Consider the following 27,264-nt stretch of genomic DNA (forward strand, 5'->3'; position numbering starts at 1 on the left):
ATTTTGAGTAATTACCAATAGTGTCAGATGCCTTTCAACCGCAATCTTGTTGTCCCAAATACAATTCAAAGCGACGCCCTTCGTTTAAATAAGGCTACTTTGTCAACATCTCTATTTAGGTTTCTAAAAATAAAACAAATTAACCACAATAAAACATCATTGCTTTTCTCATTTTATTTTTTTATTTTAACGAAATGATTCAAATAAGGCACCATTTTATGCAAAACACTTTGGCATAGCTAATCAAGTACAGCTTCTGAGTACTATCAATTTAAAGCATGTTTAAAATCAATTGTATCTATCTTTTCGACAGGTCATGACACAAAAGGTATATTTTGTCAAACAATGTCGAGTCTATACAGACTGTGCTATATTTGTTACGAAAGAATTTCACCTTCAAAAGAAACAACAACAATAACAACAATCATTCGCTACAAAGAGCGATGCATTTGTTTTTAACAATCACTTATCAGTAATGATAATCAGTATGAATAAAAAGATCGGTAACAAATATTAATGTTTCAGCATATCGTAACAAAAGCAATATTTTACTAGCTGGATGACTTTAAGTTCCAATCAAAGATAAAGACATCCATTAAAAGTTTAAATCGAATTCGATATGTGTGACTAAACAGGAGAATACCTAAATGTAAAGTTTAACTTCTTAAAGTATAACGCTTTAAACTAGCCGGTGTAATAGACAAATAATCTCTTCGGATTATTTTGGACTTTTATCTTTCGGGTATACAACCAAAAACGGAAAACTTTAATCTGAACACGCACACAATTTCATCGTGAAAATATGAAAGGAAAGTATTTATATACAATAAAAGGTAACTCCTGTAAAAAAAATTATGCAACCACTTCGACGTAAATAAAAAACAATACAAGATGTTCAACGTACTCTTTTCTGATATAAAAAAAGTTACAAATAATATTTCAGTCCATACGTCTTTTGAAAATGAGAAACCAGTCGAGTTAGACTAAAATCCCTAGGAGGGCGCTGTTCAGTGAAATGAAAAGCCACAAATTATGACCGTTTTCGAAACCACGCTTAGTGAAGTACACCGATTGGGTGTGGGCGTTAAACAGACAAACTTATAGCAAAACCTTTTGTCTCGTGGTGTTGTTTTCAACAGTTTTAAAAACCTTCTTGTTCCCCCTGTATAAATAACACTGTTCCAGAATGTTTAGTTTAAAACCTCCATAATTGTATACTGTATGATATCCGTAAACACAAAGTACACTTTAACAATATGTCAAAAGAAAACAAAAAAATAATTAAAAAGCTACACGCGGAAATTGATAAATTCCAGACAGAAAACTCGATGTAGGGCCGAGACAACTCGACATTTCTGTACCTAATCTTATTCTAAGCTGCTCAGAAATCAGATAAATTGGAAGGAAAAACGATATTATACAAAACATCGATCTTTAGTCGACTTCCTATTTTAGCCTCATTTCATAAGACACCAGAAAGTACAAACCCAACATGAAACTTTTTTTCAGGGAGTACAATAAACTTTACTCTTATTTTCGTTTGTAAGGCCTAAAGATTGAGTATGAGTCTCGAAATAGGCCTACGAGTACTGTATGCTCTAAATGCAATTTAAAAAATTGCCCGTGGATAGAGATAATATTTACTTCAAAACTAACACTTGGCTAATTTGTTTTAGTAATCATAACACAATTTGGTTTAAATGCTAGTACCTTAAACATTACGAAGCTGCAGCAACATAAAAAAAAAAAAAAGAACAACAAAATATGAACTCTTCTTGTAACTTCAGAATAGAAGAACATCAATTAACAGAAACAATTATGGACAATAACTCAGAACCTTATAAATTGAAAACGGCTGTGTGGCTTCAATATTTTGCACTGACTAAACCATCACATAAAGTAGCAAAGTGTTATTAATCCAGTAAAAATTAAAATTAACAACGGAAACAGTTTAACAGTACGTGCAAGAAGGCAACTCAATGATGTAAAATGCTCGAGATAAAACGCTTTTGATTTAAGTAATATGCATGACTAAAAATAATGTCTTCGAACAGGATTTAAACGTCACTTTAACATTACAAATCAATATGTACAGGTCAATAATAATTAGGGCCCCATTTGAAGTTGCTTTAAGCAGATAACTTTCCTGAAAATTGTTCTGCTTAGCAGTAATAAGTTGTACCCACTGTTCATATGCGGACCATTTGATATGGTTCTCGGCAAGCAATCTGGGTTCGTGATCAGCAAAACGTGCTTTGCACTCAGCTTCTTTTTTGCGATTGTGCAGCTCTATGGAACTGGGCCCTGCATGGATCTAATGATCTACAAAACTTTGTTGTGAGTAATATTATTACTAATAAACAAATAACATTACATCACTTCTTAATAATTGTCTACTTTATCCTGCTTTGAAATAACAATGTTTCAAACCGAATATTAAGGTTCAGCCTTTTCATTTTATCGATACACTATTTGTAGGCCTAGGGCCTATACTACTTTAGTTGGATTATATGGGTTACAGGATACAGAAAACTACCGTTAACATAATGAACACGAATGAATATTAAAACAATCTATGTATTTTAAACCGACACTATCCATGGAGTACAACCGATGCTTAAAAAGTACTGAACATGTCTAAACAGACAAAAAAATCCACCAAAGACTAGGCATCTCTGTAATGTATAGTGTATCTAAAACTACTCAAATATCATGATAAGAGTTAAAGGATGAAACTATGTTGATCCGAATCAACCAGTAATTACAGATCAATTATACAATAATCATGACGTCAGAAAAAATAACCAATCAGAATCTCTTCTCTCAAAGGTTTTTGAGAATACTCTTAACTTAGACATAAAGTAAAACTTTGTGATTATCTCAAGAGATGCATGTCACATTTTTCATATTTTGACTTCGCTCAATACAGAATTCGTTTTACATGTTTACATTTCAAAACTCAAACTTAACTATTTCAAATATTATTCTGCTTCAACGATACGATCAAACTGTAGACAAAACTTGAATTAAGCAAGTACTTTATTTTATCTAGTTGTACTTCAGAAACACAGAAGTTATTAAAAACTTCTATAAAACACTTTAAATACTTTAGGTGCTTACTCAAATGTTCTATTTTCAGGAGCTTGTTGCAAGAAAATAATAATCGCGTGCAAAAACAATACATATGTCTTCATTTTTCTCTTTTCAGGAAATGTTGTAATTTAAATTAATGGAATGAAACAAACTAATGTTGGGATAGTTGCAGTGGTATTTATTAAAACAAAAAAATAACATAGTTTTATTACGCACATGATCTGGAGGACCATAAAAGGCGCCGGTCGCTAACAAATCAACATGGTTGAAAGGACATTATTAAAAAGATCACTGCAAAAACTGGGGTGTTAAACTGATTCTCTTAGTATACGTAATGTGACATGGGGATAAAAACATCAGGTTGGTGACGTCACATATAGACACCAGGAAGAATCAATTTAACACCCCAGTGTTTGCAGTGTACGTCTTTTAAGATGGCTTTTGAAAGATGACTTGGTCATGTTTTTTTAGTGATCTTGCTGGCAAGAAATTCCAGAGACGAGGTCAATGGCTGGAAAAGGCCTGTCGCTTTAGATTGCAGGCGAGTTTGGGGAAAAGTGGTAAACTTAGCAGGTTGCGTAGTTGTAACAGGTCTTGAAAGCATCATGATTTCAAAATAATAAGTAAACTATGAAAGCTTATAGTATTGCAATGCATCCAAGTGCATGCATACTTCGTAGTCAGTGTATGGAACAATTTAAGGCCTACTTGTTTAGGTGGTAGACCTGTGTCATGTTAAAACAGAATGTATGTTTCCGGTAAAAAAATAAAAAAATAAACAGGGTTATTTCACTCGTTCACGAAAAACGTTCAGAAAATAACTTCATATTTACAAGTATAATAGAGTACCAAAGAAGCTACACATTACCAGTAGTAACTCGTACAAAAACTTATAATTATTTCAAAACTGAGCAATAAAACTGTATACATCAAGAAACGGACTCAATAAAGTCTCCGCTTTTGCTGAGCAAAAAAGATAAACACAGATACACGACTCAGCATGAACTAATTTCATGGTTGAACTACATATGCTTAAATACACAAATAGTTAAAAATCGGCCGATTTTATACTTTGTGTTTGTAAACTAGGTTATGATATCTTAGTTCTGCATATCGCGAGACACAAATCTCAATCTACAAAAAAAGTCATCCATTTGATTGAATACATTTTGTATTGTTATCAGCACTATACTGGTGAGTATATTTGTTTATAACGGCTCATATTTATAGGCAAATCTCTCTTGGGACAATGCTTTCAAATAAGAATTAAGGCTAATACTAACATTGAACCGCAGAGACTAAAGAAAATAACTTGGGTAAAACATTATTCTTTGTGCTCTTAGGGTTAAATCAGAATCTACAAAGATTACGTAATGAAAAATTTTCGTTATGAAAAATGACGTCATGAAAAAATGGCGTCACAACAAATGACGTAATGGAAATGTTATCAGCGTTCCGATTCACAGATCATGAGATCGATTATGACAAAACACCATTACACACATGTACTTGTAACTCTATGATACAAGTAGCCTTTATTGAAATTTTATTTTTGTTTCACCAAAAACCATTTCAAAACTTTAGAACACCCTTATCCCAATGATGTCCCTAACAAGATCCAGCAATTCTTTGCAGAGCTGGAGTGCTATGCTGGATTCGAAGTCTTGATATGTCTGCACACTTGTCTTTGAGTTGGGATTGTCAGGCTGGCGTGGTTTGATGAAGTCACATCCAAGACGAATCAAGCCACCTACAACAGTCAACACCTCCCTGGACGTCACGTCTTGGTGTTGACAGACTTTCCGTGCAAGAGATGTCAAGTCATTACTGCTCTCATCAGGACGACCGTCAAGACTGAACTGAGCTGCTTTGAGAGCCATTTCTGCTGCTTGATGGATCTGAAAGGCAATCCACTGTACATGGGTTGGCAAGTCACTATTTGTTTGTTCAGCATTGTGGAGATGCTCTTCAGCCTGTCGGAACCACAAACGTGCACTACGAGGGTTTGGTGTGTCCTTGCTGAAGGAAGGTGGAACAAAATGAGATGAGGCCCTTTGACTGGCTCGGGGTTGTTGCTCGTAGTATCTCTTCTGGTATCGTTCAGCTTCCTCTCTGTCCCTTCTTGCACCCATCTCCCACTTGGAGTACTTCTCTCGGTAGTTGCGTCCCTTTTCATGTCTATCAATTTCTGATTTCAGGAATTTAAACGCTTCATTTGCAACTTGTTCGAAACCGACGTTCTTGTCTGGATGCCACGTACGGTACAGACGCTTTATAACTTGTTTTGCCTCTTCATCTGGCAAATCAAAGGCTTCCTTAAGCTGATTCCTAATTTTGTCTTTGTAGTTCTTGAACACTTCTGGTACGCACCCATCAGATGGCATCGATGGAACTTCAGCTGTTGGGTCGCCAGTGAAGGAAACGACAGTCAGGTCAGGTTTTTCTTGAGGTCGCAGGAACTTGTACAGTGCTGTTACCTTGACAATGATGGGTTCTTTAAGCCCGATGTCGATTTTGAATTGTCTGGACAACCCGGTAGACGCATCACTCCCGCCAACCTGTCCAACAATTTTGGCAAAAACTATTTCAGTAGACTCGTCTGACGGATGCTCCGACTCCACAGGTAAAAACTCTTCTGTTCCCAGTGCAGTGCACTCATCTACGGGAATGCAAACGTCTCCCAACGAACGCTCGTATCCCACAATGTCTTCTTCGTCGAACCGATTGTAAGGGTCTCTATCAAGTAGATGTCGAATATCACTGGGAACTATGGTTCCAGGTGCATTATCATCTGGCTGCAAAGCTCGTGTTGTGGTATCGTACTCGGGAATTTGTGATTTGCTTAATACGCCATTCATGTCATTCGGAGTCGGGCACTGGAGAGCAGCTTGAAGAAGGCTCGTGTTGTCAGAATTAATCAATTGACCAATGACCTTATTGCAGCAGTCTGCAATCTGTTTAAACACCAATCCCCCTTTAAGTGGCCAACTATGCTCCAGATACACACAGGTATTGTCATAAAAAGCGTGAGCTGATGATAATCGGTTTGCAAGCATCTTTCCTTCGGAGTCAAACACACCAATTAGCAGTTCACTCTTGCAACAGAATTTATCAAAATTCTGTAGCTGTTCGATGCAGTGTTTTGTTTCTGCATCTGGCGGTTTATCTAGTTGGCGGTGAAGGAGTCTAAGCAACACTCGTGTCATCTCCACCGAGTTCACCATCCTCTTGATATGTTCTAGATATGGACAGTCCTGTCCAGCAGGGCAGTCTTCGTTATCTTCATGTACATTTTCATGCATCTCACTCCCCAGATTCTTAGGACGCAAGGATTCGGGAAGAAGCTCGATAAGACCCACCTCGTCATTGACTTCAAATCCATATTGCTTCAGGGGAATCAAAAACTCCTTGTCAGTAGAAACTAATTTCAAGTGATCCATCAGATGCGGGTCTGCATAATACAGATGTGAAGATTTCCTCATCAGATTTTTTGAATTCGGGAGGTACAGCTCAGTGACTGTTATCTTACAAGACCCTTTGGTGCTGTCAAGTAGTACAAAGAGAGATGTCACTGCAGTTTCAACTTTCTTATCTTCATTAGGAGTGAGGCGTTGACTTTTACATTCCCTCTGTATGGATGATAAGACCGATGCTAGTTGATCAAAAGAGCAACGCTCCTGACCCCCAAGAAACCGTATGAGAGTGTCGTAGTCTGCCAGATCCCTCGGTGCTTTGTACAAATATGGCCTAAGTGTCTTCTCTTCACGTTCTGTCATATTGAACACCAGCTGATCAGCTCTGATGAGGACCTTTCCGTCATCTACCAAGCAAAGAGGAGTGTGGTATAAACGCTTCTTCAACTTGTCTCCGTGCTTTTGTTTACTTTCTTGAAGAAATGTCAATACCTCCTCCATAACCTTCTGAAAAGTACTTCTTATATGACGGGATAATGTGTCCTCTTTGAGGATGGCATTCTTTTCTTGCATTCGCCCACATACATTTTGGATATGACTCAGTGCCTTATCGAGAACAACTTCACGAGCAATGCCAAGACAATCGTGCATGGTGATGTCTTTCTTAACTTTTGCGTTTTTTGACGGCACAGACCAACCGGGTAGAAGCTTAACGACTGACCAGACAAGATGAACGTATTCTTCTGGCATTGATCCTCGATAGGCGATGAATGGATGCAGCTCTTGACCATCAGATACAGCAGGATGAATGTCGATCAGTTCTTGCTTTATCGGAACTGATGGAACAAACTTGATCTCTGAAATTCCACGTAGGAAGGACACATCGCAAAGACTCTCATTAAAGTGCAGCTCACGTGTGAGAACTTTAGCTCTGTCAAACAGGTTATTCAGCTGACTGGTACTTTTCACCGCAATTGCTTGGGATTCTATTATTTTGGCAAACTTGACAAACAGCTCCTGAGTGACTTCATTGTGAAGACCGAGCTTAGTGAGAAAGTGCTTCAGTATTTCCATCGATTCGGGTAGTAGTTCGTTTGGGTCAACCATGGCTTTGAAGACTACATTGTATGGATCAAAGAAGTAATCCACATTTCTTAATGTGCCCGAGCTATCAGGAATGAATGCGATTTGAGAAAGCTTCTCAATAATGGCTTTTTGCACATCAGGAGGAGAATATGGCAAAATGTTGTCATTAATTTTCCTGAGATGCGAAACCTTGGACTCCAGGGTGAGTAGGTTGAAATTTGGAAGTATGAAATTCAAGTAAATCTCAGCATGTGTGATGGGAGAAATACCAAGTCTACCATAAAACAAACCCAACTGCCGACTGGGATGCAAGAACACACAGTTCAGATGTTTCATCCATGTTCTAGCCTCAACGTCTAGTAAGCTATAGCCTTCAATTGTATGGTAGTGTTCGTAGGACTGAAGACTGATCATTTTGTTATCTAGCCGTTCGAAAATTGACAACTTCTTAATTGTTTGGATATTGTCATCAGAAAACGACTCGTGGCCCTCCTGAAGGTACTGGAGCAAGGTGTTACTCTCGATAGGTGAAAGATTTCCAATCTCACTGTCAGTCTCCATCATAAACTTAATCACATCTACAACCATCTCTTGGTTGACAGGCAGGGCTAAATATTTTCTCAAAAGCCCAATTAAGTCAGATCGTGGAGGCGGCGGCATATGTTTCATCGAAAGGTCTGGAACACCCAACTTCTTCAGTACTTCAGCAACCCTTTCACGAGTTGGGGTATCACAGAAACCATCAAGGAACAACAAGGTTTTTGACATTGCAGGCGACACCAACTTCCCTGTTGTAGTAGGGAATAACGGCCACTCCTGGATGGGCTGGAGGCATGATTTTGCATTTTCTTTAGTTGTTTCACTGTTAACGAACCTCCACAAGTTGCTCAGCCATAAATCAGGAGGATGTCCATTTCTTTTTGGTGTCCAGTTCATGTGATGAGTACAGCCTCGCCAGTCTTGAGGCAGATAGCTTACCAGGTGCACGGCAAGTTCAGAGACAGTGAACTTCTTGAAAATCCCACTGGTATAAGCCTCATCTTCTGATTTGTTTTGTCGAAGCCAAGTGGAACACAAATGGACAATTTTCTTGTGAAGAAACAGTTGTTTCAAGTTGGGAAGCACATAACAATGCGAGCTTACGTACAGTCCATCTAGTGTAGTAAACACTCCAACCTTGTTGTCGTTCGTGAGACGCAACGGTAGACCATTCAGATCAATTGGCTGTGTGATACCCTCAAGGCAGTACTTGAACATCGCAGAAAAAGTATCCATGTCTTGGAAAGCCGTACGATTTAGAGGAACCGGTGAAGACGGATCGATAAAAGGGTTACATGACAGGTGCCTCACAACTGCCTGGGGAGACAAAAACTCTGCTTTGATGCCACAACCTTGGAATGCACGACACAGTTGTACAGAACTGTTTAACAAGTTGAAGCCCACTCTTAGCAAGAATGTTTTTAAGATGGTGGACCATGGTGTTTTCTTTTCAGAAGGACCTGTGTGTTGTGGAGCATCTTTCAATCTCAGGTCATCAAAGTATGCATGGCTTGAAGCAGTGTTGACATGGTGGAGAGTTATCTCTAATTCGCTATCCTTCTGACGTGCAACAGGTAGCACTTCCAAGTTTTTCTGACTGATGTACCGAAGTGTAGCTGTGGCAAGCAAACGCCATTCTTCATGTAAGTTCTCTAAATCCTTTGGGAAGAGATCATCATACCATAACAAGAGGCGCATAGACTGATAATTATTCGTCCTACACTCTTGCAGTATCCTAGTACCTGCTTCCTCCAACAATCTAGCATAAGCTGGAGCAATCACACCGGTGATCAGTTGACTGTTCCATTTGTGAATCAGTTCACCCTCATCATCCTTACTTCCCATCGGTTTGTAGTCTTTCCCTTTAGAAAGATATTTCCTGGATGAATCAAGTTCAAACATGCCATTCACATGCACGGGGAGTTTGGTGCAGATAGGTATTGGAAGAACACAGTATGCTCGATGCATCTGCTGCGAACTCCCAACTCTTTCTTTACTCATACGTGCTGCTACGCCTCCCCTTGGAAGCTGAGTATTTGAACCTCGACAACCGTCAACCTCGCCTTCTTCAAAGCCGACCATCTGAGACACCATCCATTTTTCCTTGCGACCCTGCGAGTCTTGTATATCAAGGCTGTACACGTGACACAATGGTGGAATGGCTTCATGGGGATCACTTTTGAAAAGCTTCACATGTTCTGCAAGCTTGGCACGGTAATTGTTGTCCTTGTCTGAAAATGTCGCATTGGTGGAATATTTCTCTACCAGTTTGTTGGTAACCTCATCAATGCATGATACTGTGATCTTCTTGATGTTGTTGAGGAAGAGCAAAGCTTCATCTGAGACAGTCTGAAACTCGTCAAGCAAGGCTTTAACTTCACCTGGTCTAAAGCATTCATTTGATATGGCAGAAGGTTTTTCTCTGAGTGGGAAGCGAAACATTGTTCCTTCAAGATCATTGAATTCATCTTCAAGATATCCAGACACCATGTCAGGGAATTTCTGTCTAAAGTCTTCGTTTGTATCATACATTCTGCCAGGACAGGATGAATCTGCTCCTGCAGTATACTTTAGGAGAGGATCAAACACACACAGGGTGTCCTTGTTACTCAGGAAACTTGGACAATCAGTAAGATGGTACACAGCATTGAAGCCAATTCCAAATCGCCCAGTAGTTGAAATGTCCTCTCTCTTACCACCAACCCCTACTTTCTGAATTCCCTTGATATCTGCTTCAGTGAAGGATTTATCATTGAACACACACAGTGCAGGAAGTTTTTGCACCTCAGCCCAGGCAGCGGATACAACTTTTTCTGACTTGTGCTTGCGAGGATCATACACAAAGTGAATTTCTGTAGCTCCAGCGTCATCAGCGTTTTGTAGCAGCTCTTTGAATACGTCTGAAACAGACGGATAAGACCTCAAGATATTAAAGAGGCGGTCTGTCAACTTTTCTTTTTGACCAAACTCGGATTCAAAGCCCTTTGAAGAGGAGCAATTCTCCAAGTTCATCTGCCTGGTAGTTTTGATCCCGATAGTTTCTGCACCATGTTGTGATACAGAAGAATGGGTGTAGTTGCTAACGGCAGTTTTTGTGACCCACCGCATGTCATCATAGATTAGATCTGATGGTCTTCGCAAAACGCAATGATCATCCAATACAAACATACCCTGTTCTTGTAAATCTGGGTAGTTTGCGATGTTATCTTGACCCTTTTCAAGGATAGAAACAACTTCTGTTGTCATTGTCTTTGCTGTCTTAACGGCCACTTCTGTGAGAGGATTCTCCTTGAAGTCTTCTTTCAAACTGTGCAGAGACTGAAGGAAGTCATTGATATCAAAATCTTGTTTCACCCCACAACGGAGCAACAGTGTCTCCAAGCGACGTAAATCTGCAGGAACTTGAAACAAGTATGGTCCACTTTTGCCAGTGTACTTAAATGCAAGTTGACTGCAAGTTCTAAATGCACCTTCGCAAAGAACAAATTTGAGGGAACAAAGCTTTTCAAAATTCCGACCTGTGACATTATCGCTGCAGAATGCATCTTGGAGGAATAAATATATTTTGTGCGCCATGTGGAATGTCTGTTGTGTGACCGTCTTCGTCCCATTAATCAGACTGTCAAGCTGATTTATGACGTCACTGACAGATACCTCTTTTTCACCAAACCCCAAGAAGCCTTTGACGCTTGGATTCACTGCTTCAGATCCAAGTCTACCCTCATCTAGTAATGGTTGGACAGAGCCAATTAAGAACATTTGTCTGGACTCATACAGAGAAGCTGCTGACATTAACTCCAAGTCGCTCTTACACCATACAGACGGGTAATCATTGGGCTTTGACAACACAGGAAGAAACTCTGCATTGTGGATTCGTTTCTTCTGTTCAGCTGTGGGGGTATCTTGACTTCTCAACTTGTCAGTGATGAACCTTAGAAGATTTTTAATCTTCTGGTCATAGTCTCTGTTCATACGGATTGACTCAACTCTTTCACACACATCATCCCAGGGTAGATCATCAAAAGCCATACCTAGTTCTTTCAAGGAGAGAAGGCGGACCTCCCTGCGGTATTCCTCGCCGTGAGGGAAGCGATTGTCATCGTCACAGTACAAAGATCCGATAAGTGTATTAGGATGAACTAACCTATCAGGAGTTACAAGGTCATCTTCATCTTCAGAATGAGGAATGCAGTCGGTATTCTTAAGATAAAAATCATACTCAGTAACTCTTCTTTCACCAACACGAAGATCTAACAGATGCAGGACAACAATGTCTCTGTGACGAGATTCAATGGCGCCTCCCTCAAGCATTTCAAAGAACAATTCTCGAAGAAACCGACTTACATTGAAGGTGTTTCTTTGACAAGCAATGCTAGACAGCACGTCCGGCTCCAACTCAACCCAGCTTCGGGGGTAAAGCTTCTGACGTAAGAGTGTAATAACGCTGGCTTTCAGAACTTCTGAATCAGATTGGTCCCATTCAGTGAAGAAACAGCCATTCACTGTAACCCATTGATTGCCATTGAATATCACTGCAGGTGCACCTTGATCACTGCCCAATGTATGATAAAATTTGTCGACAATGGAGCAAAAATCAGTTGCACACTTTGAACCTCTTGGCCACAAACTCTGGAAATCTCGTGCATCAACGACATTTTGGCTCTGCAAAGTTTGAAGATCCTGGAGAAGATTGAAAAGTGCTTTGGATAAGACTGACTTTATGAAACAAATGTTCCAGCGCGCTTCGAATTCACCTGATGTCGAGGACGGTTTGCTCCAAAGCTGGCGGCGATTGGGCTGAAGCAGGAAATTGCCATTGACATGAAAGGGAAGACCTGTTGAGACTTCAAGTGGCAGGTAGCTGAAAGCTTTACCATCAACAGGTTTTGGTGCTAGTCCTTGGACACCGGCGACTAGTTCAGCTGCGACACCACCACATGGGAGAACCCCGGCCCTGCAGCCATCAACAGATTCTCCTAACTGTAAGATTTTACCCTGCACCATGCATGAACTGATGATAAATTGAGAACATTTTTTCTTGATTTTGTTCGATGCATATGTCTTCTGGGTGACCTTCACAATCATGGTTGTCTCTGGGATAGGTAAACTGGAGTCCTCCTTGCATGCTGCTGTTGCCGCAAGGAGATTGCGTTCTGTTTTCATGCCTTCTTCTCGACCTGAAATTGAGCGAGGCATCTGTTGCACCCTCTCCAGATTAACAGACATCACTCTATTAGTATCGCAAGGATTTTTGGAGTCAAGCTCATGAACACTAACATGGACAACGTTTTGAGTGAAGAGTAGGAGAGTAGAGGAAGCTTTCTTCAAAGACTCTATCATTGGTTTGACTGCGTCATTTGAATCAAAGACACCATCAGCTAGTTTGTTGCGCTGTTCATTGGCTTCTTCGAGTGTACGTAGGGGTAGTCTGATCAAGGTGTGGTCAAATCCAGCAGTAGATGTTGCAAGGTTGCAGCCAAAGATACCATTGTAAGGTTGGAACTGGTTTGGATGCGACTTGAGTGTTCGGATATGACTTGGAATGGTCAAATCTAGTTTAATACCAGGCTGCCAAGGCTGTATACGATGTCCGAGATGTGTAGTTCTAGGATCACAAATCAACACATAGGGTCCGCTGACTACACTAGGGACATCTGTGAGATGATAAACTGAAGTGAAGCCTAATCCAAACCTCCCAACTTTATCAAGCTTGTCTTTCTTGCTCTGTGATGCTATACTGCAGATATTTTCGATATCCTCCCTTGAGAATCTTGCGTTATTATAAGCCCAGATCGACGGACCATGACATGCTTTCATTCCACTGCTCAGAAGATCACTTGCGGTTTCTTCATTTCTGCGCCAATCGATGAGGAATTTGACTTTAGTGGCTCCTGCATCATCAGCATTCTGGATCAACTCCTTGAAGATGTCAACTCCTTTCTTGTACATATCAAGATTACGCTTAATAGCGTTAACTGTTGTCTCATAAGGGCCTGCCGCTTCGTATCCATAATCTATAGCCTCAGATGGAGCATAGACAAGGCTTAATGGCTGTACACCCAAACGCTGAGCCAAATCATTGGATATCGACTTATGGATAATGCGTCTGTCAAATTCTGCTTCGTCATTCCCATCCGAAATCTGTTTCAATAGTCTCTCCTCGTCTACGTATAGACACGTGGATGCTTCCATCATATGGAGACAACTGGCTCGTGCTACTAAAGCCCTGCAAGGAACTAACAGGTCTGACGTCTCTGCATCAAAATCTGGTAAGGTTGTAATGTATCTCAAGATACTGTGTACCTGTTCTTCGTCACTTTTTACGCATCTCTGATCACATACATGTTGACCTGCATGTTTCATCTGAATTTGCAACAGAACCACCATGAGGCAATTTTCCAGAAAAGTTTGTTGGACTCCCATTCGAGCAAGGAAACCATCATGTTGTTTTATAGTGTCTGGTACGATGAAGAGGTACGGCTTAAGGTTAATCTGAAGTGTCCCAGCAGTTAACGCCATTTTGTCTGGGGTTGTAAACCCTGCACCATGCCATACCCATGGTTCTGAAGTAATAATGGTTTGGAACAGGTGATTCAGATGCTGGTCTGAGGCTCTGCTAAGGAACCCATATATCTCATGTACTGCATTGGAGACGGTAGGTATCCCAGCTGGATACGCAAAGTTGCTCACAACATTCTTTAACTGGTGCACAACATTTCCAACCTTTTGGTAGTTTCTGGGATCAAGCTGTGCACTCCAGTTGAAGACATTCAGCACCTCTTGTCGAATACCTTGCACTCTGATGAGAGGAACCACAGAACCTTGCAACATGGCTGACTCGATCAACCCAACTTGACGTGGTGAGTACAGTGTGTTGTTATTACCATACCAACCAGCTGAGACAGGGTACTGAGATGGAGATGAACCCTCGCATGGTACCCAATACAAATCTTCAAGGAACTTGTGCAATGGTTTAGTTATCCTGTTACTGGAAACATTCTGAGTTAACAGATGAGGGAAGCGGTTGATGTGATTAAGAAACACTTGTGCTCTTCCAACGTCTGCGTGCCCCAATTCTTGCCCTCTTGCCAATTTGATTGCCACATTCAACAGGTCACTAGAGGTGACACAAGACTCATTCTTTAGACCAACCCGTTTCAGGTGATTGAGAAGTTTACCCTTTGAATAGTCCTTGACTGGAAACACATGTGAGGACCCAAACAGCAATAAAAGCTGACCACTTGGTTCAAATAGCTCAGAGGGACTTGCCAGTCTGAGGGACTTGTCAGTGGGTATGAACTTCAAGTGCTGAACTAAACCATCATATTCTTGGTTTGCTAACACCCAAGACATAATTGTCATGGATTCATCTTCATTGTAGAATCGATCAGCAACAGCAGGTAGGATATTATTGGACAGAAGCTCAACAGCTGATTCCTTGTGGATACCCAACAGAGTTACTAGGTTGTCATCAGAGCTGTCCTGAATGATAATTCGACATTTCTTTAGACGCTTGACTGGGATCCCATTGAACTTGCATGGAACTGATCTCACGCCTTTACCTGCTGCAATGTAACTGTTATCACTTGTTAAAAACATGGGCAACAGTCTCAACAAATGTATTTGTTCAGAAAAAACTTGCCGTAAATTGCCAAACAAACGTCTCAGTTCGTTTTTATCACAAGATGTCATGTTTGCTACATATCTTTCTATGTTGACACTTTGTCTGCGAACATTTAAGACACTCAGCACTCCATCAGGTGTTGGAAAGCGGATGTAGTCGGTCAAAGTAGGGTGCCTCGCAATAAACACAGGAAGATCATCACGCAGTACAACTACCCCAACGCCTTCAAGAAATAAGCAGACACGTTCAGTCAAATCAGCACCCCATTGCTGATGGGTGCGATATATGATACAATTTCCCTGCAGCTTGGTGAGAAATGTGTTGTTTAGAAGGGGAATGAGTGGAATATCTCTGAATTTCTCGAGGAGGGTTTGATTCTTTGTCAGCCAGTTCCACATCTCAGTCAACCATTGAATGGAGGGGTGTTTCTTGCGTCCTGGAGTCCACTGGACTTTTACTTCTGTCCCTCTAACCCAAGTACTTGGAAGTATTTGTTGAAGAAGTGGAAGTATATCATCGACCTCAAGGTTCTTCAGCTGAGTGGAGGATACTACTCGTGGAGATTTCAACACTGCTGGCATGTCACTTGCAGCAAACCTTGCCTCTGCATTTGGAATGAGATCTCTTGGATTCTTACTGCTGGCAATGTACACTGTGGGTGATCTTTGCGAGAACAAAGTAAATGTACCATCCTGTAATGGCAGTAGATAGAGATTGGTCAGATCAGATCGTGTGTCACTCGTAACATAGTCTATAAGTTGAAGCTTCTCAGCTCGTGATAGGTATTGGAGAGGATCATTCCGGATACATAAACGAATAACCGAGGGTGTTATAATATGGTACTGTACACCTGCCCAGCTAAGAGATGCAGTAACATGGCTGGGAAGATGTGCGACTGGATGTCCCTTATGCTTTAGTATCTTAGTGAGCAGAGGGTTCTTTTGGGTGTCCACGTATACCTCGTTTGCCTTCATCCAACAGCCACCATTGTGATCAGTGAAGAAGATTGCATCATTCCTAAGCATCTGCAGGAATGTTTTGACACCCTCTGACCACTCCGTTTTGATACTCTCCCGACATGGCCAGGCTCTGTAGACATCATCGGGTCTGACTGCACCAGTTGGTTCTTTGCTTTTCTCTATTGAAGCAAGAATCACTTTTCTGTAGACATCAGGAAATACTTCTGTTGCCAAAAGCTTGTTCCAAATGGCATTCTTGTCATGCTGAGACTCTCGATCTGGCCATTTAAGGCTCCGACGGTTGTCACCCAGGCCAAAATAGCCATGAATGTGGACAGGTAAACCAGTTTGCTCACTACTAGGTAGTGGCAGGAAACAGAACACTCGACCATCACTCCTACTGGCACCTACTGAATCCTGACGTATGCCGACCTGAATGGCTAGACCCATCCAGGGTACTAACTTCAGATCATCATCACTGATGAGTTGTTGAAGTTGCTGTGAGGTGTTTTTTGTCTTTATGGCATTTACTGTAATGAACCTGCTGATGCAAGAGCCAGCATCTGTCTGCTTCTCTATATTCATACATGTCACCGTATGAAAGTCTTGCATCTCTGGAACTCTTGTCAAAAAGTCTCGTCTTTGAATGGTCAAGTGTGGACGGTCACCAGGAGTAACATGTACTTTGTAGATTTGTCGAGGCTGCTCATAAACATGACCCCTTTCATAGACTTCAATGGATTGGACATGCTTTAGGAACAGTAGAGACAGCTCTGAATCTGTTTCAAAAGACCTGAAGAGGTCAAGCACTCGATGGTCATCTGTGTACACAGTCTTACTGATATGTGAAACCTCTGTACGAAGTGGAAACCGGAAAATAGTTCCTTCAAAATGTCCTTTCCCAAAACTGGATTCAGCACAACGGAATAAGTCAACAAGAAAGGGAGAAAACTGCCCTCGAAATTTCTCCAGCAGTTCCGCTTTAACGTTCCATTTCTTACCTCGTTTTCCGACATACTTGGTTTGGGTGTGAGGATTGTAGTTGAAGTACTTTTCCAGTGGATCCAAAAACCCAATCTTCTTTCCACTTAGGATGCATGGAAGGTCTGGAAACAGATTAAGGTACAAAAAAGTTTAAAGAAAGATTGTCAAGTTAAACTGGTGAAACTTTGGGCTAGTTTAGATTAAAAAACAAGCTGCCCTTGCTTACTGTGTAATTGTAAGCTTTGAGACCTTGTAGCAAGGAACCTGTTGAGGTACAATGGGTTAATATGGTTTGTGTTGCATTTTTCACCTATGTTCTATACTTATGTGTAAATAATAACAAAAATTGTAATTTATTTTTAGATAAATAGCCCTTTGCACAACTGAAGGGCGCCTCAAGCGTTTTGAACATTAATACCCCTTGTCACTGGGCCATTTAATTCATTCCGGAAACCGTCTCAGCTCGCTAAGGAGTATACAGCCTGTTCAACAAATGTGCGCTACATAGCTAACCACTAGGACCATCTCTGCCCTCACAGGTACCCATTTACTCATTACGTCTCACGACCCGGGCTCGAACCCACCCTCTGCTGAACAGAGTCCACGAATAAAGCTTTTAAGAGTCATTTCCGGTAAATAGTTGACATACTTGCTCACGGTCAAAAAATGATTTTTTTTTATACTTTGTTGGTGAAAGGGCCTTGGGGTGCAAGTAAACAAAATTGCATTTTCAATTCCATATATAGCCCGTTGCCATGGTTACGGCTCATTTTGTTTTTTGGCCATTTTAGGCCGATTTTGGGGTCTGAAAAACTGGTTTTTAGCTCATATTTACAACTCCACCCCACCAAAATGCAAAATTATTTCAAAAAATCTTGTATATCACTACAAAGTACCATCCTTTGCCTTCCTTCAGAAAAAAAATTATTGCTTTAAATATCACCCTTGTGCTATTTTTGCATCGTGCATTATAGTATGTTTTTAGAACTTGCAAAATCGCCATTTTTACCCTATGTTTGGACCCCAAAATGTCAACTTGCCAGGGGTCTCAGAAAATTTTCCTTTCGGCTGTGATTAGGGCCAATATTGGTCTTTTTATATCTGGTGAGAAAAACTTGGGCAATTGTATCCTGTTGTGTCAGTACTGCCTCAAAACTAGACTTTTTTCCCCAAAACGTGAAAAAATGCTTTTTAAGGGTCTTTTCAAATAATATTGACATACGTGTCCACGTTGAAAAAAAAGGAAAATTTTTCTGATACTTTGTGGATGGTAGGGACTTGGGGTCCAAAACAACAAATTTTACATTTCAAATCATTATATAATACGTTGCCATGGTAACATTTCATTTGTGTTTAGGCCACTTTTGGCCGATTTGGGGGACGGTCTGAAAACTGTTTTTAGTTAATATTTACAACTCAACCCCACCAAAAAACAAAAGTATTTCATAAAACCTTTTCCATCACTACAAATTATAATCCTTGGCTTTACTTGAGACAACAAATTATTGCTTTAAATTTCACCTTTGTGCTTTTTTTTGGACGTGCATTAGAGTATGTTTTTAGAACTTGCAAAATCAACATTTTCCCCATATTTTTGCCCTCAATTTTTTTTTCTTTTCAGGAGAACATTTTTCTTTTGGTTTTGAATAGGGCCAAAATTTGTCTTTTTATTTATTGTAAGAAAACCTTGGGTAATTGTATCCTGATGTAACAGTACTGTCTCAAAAATAGACCCTTTTCCCCCAAAAAACATGGAAAAATGCATTTTGAAATATTTGCTTCATTTTGAATTTATAACAGAAAGAAGTAATACTTCCATCAATCTGGCAGATCTTCATAAGCACTCTGTAGGCTTAGTGCATTACCCAACATTGATCGGGACTTGTTGATGACCTAAATCTTAGAATTTGCCCCACCTCGGCCCTGCCCCAATCATATTTCTTGACATTTCATAAAACAAAGATTTGTGAACAGCGGCTCTTTTTTTGGAAGTCACATTTTTGAATTCCCTTTACAAATCAAGAAAGTTTGTGCAGTCTAAATTTGTATTGGTTCTCAGAATATTTCCATTTTGGTTGTGATTGGGCTATCGTTATGGTTTACATGTCTGCTGGGGCGAAACACTTTGGTGTTGTGACACTTCTGCATCAAGCATGGTAATTTTTGTAAAAACAAGAAAAATGCATTTCGAAAATATCCCTTAGTTTGAATTAATAAAACACAAAAACGAGCATGATTATTAAACAATCTGACACTATTTCCATGCTCTTTAAAGTAACAAGTACAACGTGATTATTTTTAAGCCATAACCATGCTTTGCTACTGAGAGTTCTTGTTTTGTCATGACTACTTTACCTAGTTGTACAGGTATGATTCACATTGCAAGAAGAGAAGTAGTGCGATGAGCATTCTTTACAAGTTGTCTATACGTGGCCTTATAACAGTCTCCTTGGTCCCCTGCCTGCTACCATACCCAATCAGAACAAAGAGGCTCTAAAAGTGCGCAAGTACGGTCTCCAAAGTATCTAAATGGCCATTCACCTGCCTTAGCCTTCTGTAAGCAGTTCCCCCACCCATGGTGGGATTCCTTTAAATTGTACTGTTGCAAACAAAACAAAGGTTTATTTTTCACGTGATAAACACTTCAGCAGGTAATGTTTGACAATGTTTTTTGTTCATCGTTCTCAGAGACATATATAACAAATGAATTAGTAAGATAGTGAATGGAAAAAATAATCAAACTAGGATGAATAAACCCTTGTCACTGCAATTGCATCTTACTTATTTATGTTGAGCAGATGCAAGTAGTTACAACTTCTATCAATGTTGTTTCATTAAAGGAACACGTTGCCTTGGATCGGTCGAGTTGGTGTTTAAAAAGCGTTTGTAACCGTGTATTTCAAAATGCATATGATTAGAAAGATATTTTAAAAGTAGAATACAATGATCCACACAAGTATCACCCCAAAACATGTTTCTAACCATATGCATTTTATAACAAACGGTTACAAATGCATTTCAAAGACCAACTTGACCGATCCCAGGCAACATGTTCTTTTTATATGATCTCTTACGCGCAATCTTGCAAATCATTAGTATCATTGTTTTTAACAACACTTTTATGCGGAGGCTTTTTAATTTCCCACATTTGTGTTGGACATGATTGTTTATGATCTCTATCTCTATGAAAAGTTTTACAATTGGTAGCAGGCAGGGACCAAGGAGGGTAGGCCCTGTATTAAAGACAACTTGTAAAGAATGCTCATCGCACTCTACTTGCAATGGGATCATGCCTGTACAATAGGTAAAATAGCCAAATCAAGAACTCTCGGTGGCAAAGCATTGGTTATGGCTTGGTTGGATACCATTATGTTTAAATATAAACTTTGTATTCAATACTCAAAGGGCATTGAAACAGTGCCAGATTTTTACAAGCATGCATTGATTTTGAAAAAAATACTATACTACTGAGCCAGGTAGTTTCACAACAGGATACAATAAACCCAAGTGTTTCTCCCCAGAAGACATGAAAACACCAATAATCGCCCCAATCACAACCGAAAGGGAACACTTTCAAAAAAGAGGTGCTATTCACAAAACATTGTTTTATGCAATTTCAAGGAATATGATTGGGGATGGGCTTGGCAAATTCTAAAACGTATGTCCTCAATCATTCCTGATCAATGTTGGGTAATCCACTAAGCCTACAGAATGCTTAAAAAGAGAAGCAAGATTGATAGAATTATTACTTATAACAATTTAAAATGCATTTTTCTGTTTTGGGAAAAAAAACTAATTTTGAGGGCAAAAAAATATGGTAAAACTGTTGATTTTGCAAGTTCTAAAAACACACTCTAATGCACAATCTAAAAATAGCACAAGGGTGAAATTTATATCAATAACTTTTTGTCTCAGGTAAATCCAAGGATGATACTTTATAGTGATGTAAAAGGTTTTATGAAAGATTTGTGTTTTTTGGTGGGGTGGAGTTGTAAATATTAACTAAAAAACAGTTTTTCAGACCCCCAAATCGGCCAAAAGTGGCCTAAACACAAATGAAGTGTTACCATGGCAACGTTTTATATAATGATTTGAAATGTAAATTTTGTTTATTTGGACCCCAAGTCCCTACCATCCGCAAAGTATAAGGAAAATATTCTTTTTTTTCCCACCGTGGACGACAAATAACGGTATTATTTGAAAAGACCCTTAAAGAGCATATTTTCATGTTTTGGGGAAAAAAGTCTAGTTTTGAGGCAATACTGTCACAACAGGATACAATTGCCCAAGTTTTTCTCACCAGATATGAAAAGACCAATGTTTGGCCCTCATCACAACCTAAAGGAAAATTTTCTGAGACCCCTGGCAAGTTGACATTTTGGGGTCCAAAAATAGGGTAAAAATGGCGATTTTGCAGGTTCTAAAAACATACTATAATGCACGATGCAAAAATAGCACAAGGGTGATATTTAAAGCAATAATTTTTTTTCTGAAGGAAGGCAAAGGATGATACTTTGTAGTTATATACAATGTTTTTTGAAATAATTTTGCATTTTGGTGGGGTGGAGTTGTAAATATGAGCTAAAAACCAGTTTTTCAGACCCAAAATCGGCCTAAAATGGCCAAAAAACAAAATGAGCCGTAGCCATGGCAACGGGCTATATATGGAATTGAAAATGCAATTTTGTTTACTTGCAGCCTAAGGCCCTTCCACCCACAAAGTATAAAAAAAAATCATTTTTTTACCGTGAGCAAGTATGTCAACTATTTACCTGAAATGACTCTTAAAATTTAAACCATACCAGGGCCCAATTTCAAATCGATGTTTCTTGGTAAGCAAATTTTCGTGCTTATTGTAGCAGAAAAAAATTGCCAAAGTGTAAGCAAATATCACAGGTTAGCAAGAAAATAAGGCAGCCGTCTTGCCTGTTCACAATGGATTTGCATTGTGACGTTTTCCATGCCAACATCATGCAGTATACCACTTAAAGGTTAGCAATCCTTTTATAGTCTGCTTATGTGATTAGCAGGCTTATGAAATGGAAATCTAACAGTTAGTACAAAGTCGCCTGTTTACAGCTCTTTAAATGAAGCCTATTTGCTTGCGTTACTTATATTAATTTTAGTTCCACCTTTCAATGACAATTGGTAGACACATGTTGTCAAAAATAATCAAGCTGAGAATTAGCATGTGAACTGCAGCTGCAGTCAGAGTGATTTCTTTTTAAAAAAATACAAAAATGTATGAAGTTTTTAGGTTGCAACTTTTTGACAACATTATGTTCCTTTGGAATATTCTAATACTCAGGTCAAACTTTTGTTTTCTAAATAAGATTGTTTTTGCATAACATAGCTATGAATTACATCCATTTAATATTATTGGAAGCACAGCGTAATCAGTGCATTTCCCAAGTTCTGTCAAAGGCATATTACTTGGGTGGGAATCGAACAATGACAAAATGTCAGAGAGGGAGACAGTGAGCAGTTCAGACTCTTTTGTATATAATAGGAACAGATTTCAACTTTCCCCCATTTATAAACACACCTTTTTAAAGGCACTGGATACTATTGGTAATTGCTGAAAAAAATTGTTAGCATAAAATTAACTTGTTAGCGATCTATGTTGAGATGTTGATAGTGAAAAAAACATTGTGTGAAATGGCTCCTTCTGAAGAATGTTTATCACTTTAAATATTGGAATTTGATATTTTAAAAACCAGAAATTGATTGTGAGGTCTCGAATTCAAGCGTCTGAAAGCACACAACTTCATGTGACAAGTTGTTTTTTCTTCCATTAATATCTCTCAACTTCGACGACCAATCGAGTTCAAATTTTCACAGGTTTGGTATTTGTTTATGCATCTGTTGAGATACACAAAGTCAGAAAACTGGTCCATGACAATCACCAAAGGTGTCCAGTGTATTTTAAGCAAACAGTGCATTTTAAGCAAACAATATTAAGAGAACGAAGGAAACACTAACCTGTCAAGTGATAGACAGAGATGAAACCCAGACCAAACCTCCCAACCTTTGTGAGTTCATCAACCTTTCCACTCTGTTCCGGATGTTGGATATTGTGCCAGTCCGGTTCTTCAAAGACAGCATCGTTGTAAGCATACAGGGCTGGACCTTGGAACTGACCCAGCTCACTTTTCCAGAGTTTGTCCTTGGAGTGTTGTGACTTATCAAACAAGAAGATCACCTTGGTTGCCTCAGCATCATCAGCATTCTGCACAAGCTCCTGTTGAATAAATGCAAAACAGAAATAGGGACTTCAGTATATTTGAAATAGGAAGAAGAATCATCCATTGTTATATCGTTTTTTTTTGCACCGAAGGCGCTCCATTTCATTCCTTCCTTACTTTTTCATTACTAGCTCCCTGGAGTGTATACAGCCTGTGCAACAAATATGCACTACGAAGCTTAATTATTATCTGCCCCTACAGGTATCCATTTACGCCTGTTTCAATACAAGTATTTAAATAAATTTAAAGTGTCTTTCTCAAGCACACAAGTGTCACGATGGGTATTCGAACCAACACTGTGCTGAACAGAAACACCACAGCTTGAGTTTGATGCTCTTGACCGCTAGGGAATGACACCCTAAGTCAATACACCTCCCTATTGTTCAGTAGAACCCGCTTTTTCAGCTTCAAAAATGTTATCAACTAAACCAACTAAGTCATGTGACCTCTACCAGAGTTTAAACACAGTTAGGAAACGTTTTTAATAACGGCCAAAGATCAAATTAGGTCGTTTGTTTCAATCACTTAAAGATGCTATGTCAGATTTTTGGCCGATTTGACCCACAAATTTTGATTTAAAATTCAATAGGTATTTAGATGGGGGTCGAGAAAGTTACAAGCTTTCATTTTAGCCATTGTTAAAAAAAAGTCGGCCAATTATTAGTAGCAGTGAAATAAAGTGCCAAAAATTAGTTATTGTCGGGATCCCGACAATGGTTCCTGACCATTCAAAGTAAACGTTAAACTGTTTTTCGTTAGAGCGGGTGATACTCTTTGAAATATCAATTCATTCAAAAACTATATTTTTAAATGTTTGTGGCCAAAAATCTGACATAGCATCTTTAACCAAAATTAAGAATCCCGGTGAGGTCCGAGGGAAAAACTTGAAGTCCCATAAGATTGAATGGTGTAATGGTTTAAAGCCCCCAAAAAGTTTGATGGGTCACCCATCAAATAAAATGATCTGTAACTTTCGGTACATAGTAGTTGACCTTTGACTTAGCACAAAACATTCCTCTTTGTTTCACAGCTCTTGTTTTGTGCTTTCGATCACGACACAGTTCAAATAGCAACAAAGGAGTATCAGAGTATCGAACATTACAATTAACACCTTTTTAAAGTGAGTTTATAGACTAAGTGACTTGTTGAGGATTTTTTCTATTGAAAATGAGTGCATCACAGAACTGAATTTGACATTGGAGCACCTCTTTTGAGAGGTTTTAAAAATCTTTATTATAGACTCCTAGGAGTCCCACATAAACATCATATGAACACAAATATTTTAACCAGTAATCCAGCCCCCCCCCCCCCAAATATAACTGTCAGGGCAATTCCCCCCCCCCCCCCCCCACCCAAGGGAGTATTTCATCAGATAATATGAAATACTTGGCCTACCTCATTCGAACAATCATTCTTCTTCATGCTATACTGAATACACACGAATCAATAGGATACCTCTGGTCATTAGATAAACCCACATTTTTGGCCCCCTAAAATGGCTGACCAGTCCTCAAAGGAAAACCGCACAATCTAGGGAGCTAAGCTTGAATCAGTACATCATACTTTTAAAAGATATTTCCATCCATGCATACTATCCCCAAGCACCCCTATCAAAGGCACCGTCTCCCTCTAAGACAGACAACAAAACACATTTTCACTCAAAATTGAGAGGTCATAGATCTACAATGTCTTCCTTGACATTGCAATTTAATACAAATGTACTCTACATCTAGTAAAACATACCTTAAGTATCTGTCCTCCCTCTGGATACTTGTCAAGAACTCGCTTCAGGTAGATGTGAAGAGGCGGCAGTTTCTGCCCAAAATCATCTGTATTGTCATTAAGTAACAAAATATTGAATCAATAAAGGCAGGATATTGTCTATACGTAAGCCTGTTTCAGACATGCACACCAGCGTCTCGCTGAACCAAACAACTCAGGAGCGACTCAAGGTCAACTGAAAAAAAATGAGTTTTCAGATTTATATAGAGCACTTAACATTCATTGGCTACGCTCATGAAATGATCAACATCTAACACCAAGACTTTCCAAAATCAGTCCGAAAGACTGCAACAGGCAATCTTTCGACTCTAGTCGCTTCAGCCCCTCATTGTTTCAGTAGAACGTACATAATCCAGAATTTGGTTGGCGCGACTCTGGAGCGCCTGTCTGAAACGGTATTAAGGTGATTGTCAACTACCAGGTATCTCACTCATACTCACAAGGGAGCTGGTATGGTAAAGAACTAAATGAAATGGCCCAGTGTGATCATCATGATCAGGGTATGTTTGAGCGCCTTGAGAGTCACACCAGAGTGACCGAGTTGAGCACAATTTAAAGGCAGTGGACACTATTACTCAAAATAATTATTAAAATAACTCCTTTCTTGCCAACGAGTAATGGGGAGAGGTTGATAGTATAAAACATTGTGAGAAACGGCTCCCTCTGAAGTAACGTAGTTTTTGAGAAAGAAGTAATTTTCCACGGATTCTATTTTTAGACCTCAGATTAAGAATTTAAGGTCTCAAAATCAAGTATCTGAAAGCACCTTCGTGTGACAAGGGTGTTTTTTCTTTCGTTATTATCTCCCAACTTCGATGACCATTTTGAGCTCAAATTTTCACACGTTTGTTATTTTATGCATATGTTGAGATACACCAAGGGAGAAGAATGGTCTTTGACAATATTATTAACAGTGTCATGGGTCTTAAATATGAAAACCCTAATCCTATAAAAAAAAATTATCTTTATTAGTCTTCACATACTTATTCTAAACAAATCAATAAACTTACCATCACTTGAGTCTGACATTCTCAGTGGTACAACAGAGACCCTTTCTGTCAAATGTTCCACTGTTTTAGAGCATGGTAGGAGTGTACAATGCTGTCAGTGCTGCAGTTGAAATAATAAAATAATCAAAATGAGGCATTGGGACCAACATTAAGGGATGATGTAAAAACCAGTCAATACTATGTTTGCCCATCTAAGATATTATGCCCACGTTTCACTGCCTGTTCCTCTATATTCACAGCAGTATTAACAGACATATGGGTCATTTGAAATATGTATGTTGATTTAATTTTCTTGTCTTATTTTGTCATTGATGTAAATGTTTCTTTGATCACTTGACTTTGTTAAAGGGACACACCGGCCGAATTGGGCTATTTGGGCTACAAAATAGACTAAGATATGACTTCAACGGTCTTCCAGGAATGAAGAAGAACAGTCCTTAAAAAAAATCATCAAATTTAGCCGTTTTTGAGCATTTTAATACAAAAACGCAGGTCGCGTGATTGTTCTAACCAAAAAGTGGTACAAACAATCACGTGACCTTCCGGGCTAGTTTTACTTTCAGCCGTCTAAAAGTAACTTACTTAACCAAATTTAAAAAAAAAAATTACAAAATTATTTACGAATAATTGACGAAAAAGATCATGTATTCAAATTATCGCTACAAAATGTAAATAATGGTGAAAAATCTAACGTAAGATTCACATTCAAAGAGTCCGTGTAACGGAAGCTTGTTATATGGCCGCTTTGGTTTTTAAAATCATTTTTTCGCTAAATACGTGACATTTTGATGATTTTTTTTTACAGCAACCATCTATAAAAACATTATGTATGATTCTTCACCCCTAAATTGCGTAAACGGTGAGCCGGTGTGTCCCTTTAATTTAGTAAACAATGTGTGTGTGGGTGTGTGTGTGTTTGGGGGCGGGGGGGAAACAGATTCGAATCTGTCACCTTTAACAATTAAGAAGACAACAGGGTCTGAAGTAGCATAGATTTTGAGAAAGAGGATAAGTCTCACTAAAACAATA

General features: G+C 39.2%; 1 protein-coding gene across 1 annotated transcript; it reads right to left on the bottom strand.

Annotated features, from left to right (window-relative positions):
* Positions 1–4,673: 4,673 nt before the first annotated feature.
* Positions 4,674–26,254, bottom strand: LOC139934800 (sacsin-like). Its single transcript, XM_071929203.1, has 4 exons — positions 26,236–26,254; positions 25,187–25,272; positions 23,181–23,439; positions 4,674–17,320 (listed from the first exon to the last, which is right to left on the bottom strand). The coding sequence occupies exons 1-4, from the start codon at positions 26,252–26,254 to the stop codon at positions 4,674–4,676; spliced, it is 13,011 nt and encodes a 4,336-aa protein (XP_071785304.1).
* Between the last annotated feature and the right edge of the window lie 1,010 nt (positions 26,255–27,264).

Source organism: Asterias amurensis, chromosome 3, assembly GCF_032118995.1.
Source record: "Asterias amurensis chromosome 3, ASM3211899v1".
Taxonomy (NCBI): domain Eukaryota; kingdom Metazoa; phylum Echinodermata; class Asteroidea; order Forcipulatida; family Asteriidae; genus Asterias; species Asterias amurensis.

Excerpts from the sequence above, each read along its gene's own strand:
- LOC139934800 (XM_071929203.1), bottom strand. Across the intron at positions 23,440-25,186 it reads AGGGAGGACAGATACTTAAG|GAGCTTGTGCAGAATGCTGA; the intron begins GTATGTTTTACT and ends TTTATTCAACAG. Across the intron at positions 17,321-23,180 it reads CTCTGTCTATCACTTGACAG|ACCTTCCATGCATCCTAAGT; the intron begins GTTAGTGTTTCC and ends ATCTGTTTCCAG.